The sequence below is a fragment of the Xyrauchen texanus genome, chromosome 41 (genome assembly GCF_025860055.1).
Source record: "Xyrauchen texanus isolate HMW12.3.18 chromosome 41, RBS_HiC_50CHRs, whole genome shotgun sequence".
Classification (NCBI taxonomy): domain Eukaryota; kingdom Metazoa; phylum Chordata; class Actinopteri; order Cypriniformes; family Catostomidae; genus Xyrauchen; species Xyrauchen texanus.
The window spans coordinates 11,183,896-11,188,604 of record NC_068316.1 but is presented as its reverse complement, the minus strand read 5'-3'; the positions used below and the strand labels follow the sequence as shown (position 1 = coordinate 11,188,604).

The 4,709-nt window shown below is 36.7% G+C and overlaps 1 protein-coding gene across 1 annotated transcript; it reads right to left on the bottom strand.

The window, feature by feature from the left end:
* Positions 1 to 30: 30 nt before the first annotated feature.
* rpl22l1 (ribosomal protein L22-like 1) lies at positions 31 to 1,895 on the bottom strand. Its single transcript, XM_052113600.1, has 4 exons — positions 1,880 to 1,895; positions 1,381 to 1,485; positions 367 to 488; positions 31 to 283 (listed from the first exon to the last, which is right to left on the bottom strand). Exons 1-4 carry the CDS (start codon positions 1,886 to 1,888, stop codon positions 139 to 141), a joined length of 381 nt encoding a protein of 126 aa, XP_051969560.1. The 5' UTR covers positions 1,889 to 1,895; the 3' UTR covers positions 31 to 138.
* Between the last annotated feature and the right edge of the window lie 2,814 nt (positions 1,896 to 4,709).

Genomic DNA, 4,709 nt, shown 5'->3' with positions numbered 1-4,709 from the left:
CAATGTGCAAGAATTAAGAAAGGCACTTGATTTCAGTTTGTTTTTTTATTAACAAGTAGATATCAAGTCCTGCATTTGAAGATGAGACAGCTTTTACAGGACACTGACACACCCATTAAACATTTCAAGACTGAGTCTTCATTCATCAGCATCAGATTCTTCATCATCTTGACTGATCTGGAAGTAGCGCAGCTCGTAGCTTTCCTTATCTGATGCCACCACCCTCAGCCAGTCTCGTAGGTTGTTCTTTTTCAAGTATTTCTTAGTGAGGTACTTGAGATACCTGAGGAATACAGGGTTGTCATTTATTTTTAAACAAAAATATTGAAACCCAACAGCAGAACCAGTTGATGAAACAGATCTCACCTTTTAGAGAACTGCTTCTCTGAAGTGACGTTGATTTTGTTCTTCTGACGCACAATTTGCACTATATTTCCCAGGTTTCCTGTTTTGCCATTAACCTTCACCTTCTCTTTCAGAAATGATTCCTGTTAGTGATAAAACAACATGACCACACTAGGGAAGAGAGCCCTAGGCATTTAACTAGGGAAGGTGACCCTAGTTTGTGACAAAACATTAGAGATGCGACTACATGGACACGTTTCAAACAATTCAACAATCAATTATATTTGACATTTTCCAGTCATTTGATTTTAAAGAACAACAAATATTGCTGGGGCAGATTTTAATTTGTATGTCAGGTAACAATTCTCCAAATGCATAGCTCCCCCTTCTCCCCAATTTGGAATGCCCAATTCCCAATGCACTCTAAGTCCTCGTGGTTGCGTAGTGACATGCCTCAATCCGGGTGGTGGAGGACGAATCTCAGTTGCCTCCATATCTGAGACCGTCAATCCGTGCATCTTATCAGGTAGCTTGTTGAGCGTGTTACTGCGGAGACATAGCGCATGTGGAGACCCAGACTATTCTCTGTGGCATCCACGCACATCTCACCTCGTGCCCCACCGAAAACCATACATTATAGTGACCACGAGGAGGTTCCCCCTTGTGACTCTACTCTCCCTAGCAACCAGGCCAATTTGGTTGCTTAGGAGACCTGGCTGGAGTCACTCATCACACCTTGGATTCTAATTTGCAACTCCAGGTATGTTGTAAGCGTCAATAGGCCCCACTACCCAGGCCCCCCAGAATGAATAGCTTTAAACAAAAATAGTGTAAAATCTCAGGACGTTTTTTTTTTTATCAGAGTTTAAAAATTTCCAGTTTAGAAATATTAATTTCTATGACTTTCTGGGTCTGGAAAATAAAATCCTCATATGTTACCAAATGTTCAATGATTGTGGGAACCCTGATCATTAATAGAGGTGCAGTGTTTTTAATCCTTAAATATGATCATTTGTTTGCTTTAATCCTACTTACAAAATTGGCAGAATCAAGAATCCCATCCTCCACAGGGTGAGTGCAGTCCAGGGTGAACTTCCAGCAAGCACCCTTTTTGGTCCTTTTCAAAACATGCTGCCTTTTCTAAATAAAGAAACAATGAACGCTTTAAATAAATATGCACTTAAACGTCAACGTATGAAACATATAAACACGTCATTCTTCATTCGTATTTGCTTTTTAAACCTATAGATTTATTGACGTTATCAACAGAAACAAAGAAACACACTAATAACTGATTTACTGTCATCTCAATAAAAGGCAAATAAGTATGTTTAAACGGTTCTCTCGTGCCAACAAGTTCGTCCACGTGCCTTCCGATAGTAAGTCAAATTCATTAATTTTTAAATGATCAAATCTACAATAAACAACTCGGGGGAAATTGTACTTCCTAATGTCACATCACTGATATTCAATTGACCAAAAAAAGAACAAATATAATACAATAGTTAAAAAATGTCCCAAGACCAAAACGTACCGGTGCCATCTTGGTGAGGTTGGCTTGAAAAAGGAAGTAACGTTGTCATTGCGAGGGTTTGTCGTAATTTCCACGCCTCTGATTGGCTGCCGGTCGGAGTGACTTCAACATAAACTTTTTAGGAGTCTTATATGATTTGCATGTGGTTGAGTTTAAATGGGATGTCAAATGATAAAACCACATTAGTTTAAACAAAGTTGAAATGTAATATAGCAATGTAATTTTGCATCTGAATATTGAGTTATTTTGAGAGAATATTGCATAGTATTTCACAGCCACCATTTCAAAGGCATAGTCACACGATGTAAACAATATGCATGTTAACATAATTTTAGTGATACAATTTCTTAACTTTTTCTGTGTAAAGTTAAAAACAATTTTACAGTTGTGTTGCCATGAGTAGTGTCAACCAACAGTAAAAAGTGTGTAAAAAGACTATTTATACAATTTTACAGCTCAAATAATACATGAGTTTTAACAGAAGAATTAATTTGTTTTCATAAAATTATAAGCTTCACATTTCTGCCTTTAACCCCTCCAAAGAATTGTCCCCATTCACTTCCATTGTAAGTGCCTCACTGTAACCTCGATGTTTGCTTTTATTTTATTTTTTAAGAAAAAATCTTTTTGGTACAAATCAACGTTATGCCACAATTGGTGTTGATTTAGCCTAACTTGTTTTGAACCCGGAATATTCATTTAAACATATACAAGAATAATGGGGTGGCCAGTATTTAAACACACAAATGCATCCTGCTTACATGCATCCATCGACATTCAACAAACTTAAAACTCCGTCGTTGTTATGATGATGATTTCTCAACAAATATTTTTAAAACCACACATTTCTGTATTTTTACACTGAAAATGCAACAAAAATAAGTGTACTTCAAGTACCCGGACGATGGATTTTTTAACCGTAAAAACTGACTTTTTTTATGTTGGACACTTCGTGCTCTAAGCACACGCGGCTTGCCGTAGATAGCGGAAGGGGCGGAGTTACTTCGATGGTGATCTGGCAAAACAATTGTTAATAATGATGACGACAACAAGCGAAACTGCTGTGAACACAGCACATTACAAAAGTGAGTTAAAATGTTTACCATCATACCACAGTGTGAATATGTATATTATTGAGATATAAGTGTTGGACTGTGGGTGGATAGCGCGCTAAAGCTAGCGGCAACACAACGCTTGGGTTTGAAACGTCACTTCCGTCAGCTGATTGACAGCGAATGCTTCTGTGTAGTAAAAACCGTTAATTGTTCCATTTGGGACGATACACTAAATTACTGAGTGCATAGTATATTTTGTAAGTCCATAGTTTGGGACACAGCTAAGCACAAATATGCTCATGAAAACACACACCAGTCAGAAGGCAGATAGTGGGCTCTGCATACCTACTAAGTATGACTCAATAAGCAGTACTCTGCCCTCCAAAAAATCTCAATAGGCACATATTTCTTATGACTAAACACTGTTGTTCTGATAAGATACTCATCTGTATGTTATTTAGGGTTAGCATAAACACTATGTTCCAGGGTTATGCTACACAAAAGCAATGCATTGCACTTATGTTGCACAAAATTAATATTATAAAATAAATGAATCTGAAGTCTCAAGTAATGCACTTAAACGTTTAAGAAACCACTGGACTTGTATCCTGTTGATACCTGAAGTTTAAAGGAATATTCCGGGTTCAGTAAAGTTTAGATCAATCAACAGCATTTGTGGCATAATGCTGATTACCACCAAAAATGTTTGACTTTTGACCATTTCTTAAAAAACAAAAATCGAGGTTACAGTGAGGCACTTACAATAGAATGATGCCAATTTTTGGAGGGTTTTTTAAATTTTATAAATGTCATTATTTGAGCTGTAAAGTTGTTTAAATCGTAATTTAAACAGCAATTTTAGGGTTTGTTGACGTGAGTCATCATGTCAAAGTAGTTGTAAAATTAGCTATAACTTTACACAGAAAAGGTAAGTAATTTTTTAACACTAAAGTCACACTAACATGCATTTTGTTACTTCTTGTGGATATACTTTTGAAACAGTATTTTAACGTTTACATATTGGCCCCACTCACTTCCACTGTAAGTGCCTCACTTGAACCCAGACACAAGAAAAGGTCAAGTCAAAATATTTTTTGTGGTAATCATAAGTATGCCACAAATGCTGCCAATTGAGCTTAACTTGTATTGAGCCCAGAATATTCTTTCAAGTATCTAAATAGGCTATTATGCAATACACTTTTAATCAGTGTTGTCTGGGCACCCAGCCACAAATAGGAAATTAGTGTTTGGCTCCACCCATGCATTAGATTTGGCAGCCCAGCCCCACAAAGCATTGTCCTATTCTTTCCCTGTAATTTACCTCATCTTTTAAAATAGTTTCTTGCACTTGTTCAATTCCTAAAAAAATACAATTCCCATATGCTTGTTAAAACATACAACGGACATTTTAGAAATGCATTCATATACATATACTTTCATAGAGTGAAAACACAAATTCCCTGACATTTCAGGGTGCATTACTGAACACTGTTCTGATGTGAGAAAACACTCCACAAAAGTCATAGCACTTTGAAGTTAACAAGTATATGCTTTAACCTCAATGAGTGGAGTCGACCAAAATTACCACAGACAGGTTCAACTAGGCCATTTTTCTCTTGATTTACTTACACAGAAAATGTTCTCCCTCCCAGACAGTGTGAGAAAAGATTAAAAGAACAGGAAGGTCAAATGTCAGGAACTATAGAGACACCTTAACCAGCATTCTGACACATTTTAATTTTAAAAACTGACCAAGTGTTTCATAAACAGAAAGG

Coding starts and splice junctions, on each gene's coding strand:
- rpl22l1 (XM_052113600.1), bottom strand. Junction 489..1,380: donor TTCTTGATTCTGCCAATTTT/GTAAGTAGGATT, acceptor TATCACTAACAG/GAATCATTTCTGAAAGAGAA. Junction 284..366: donor GAGAAGCAGTTCTCTAAAAG/GTGAGATCTGTT, acceptor TGTATTCCTCAG/GTATCTCAAGTACCTCACTA.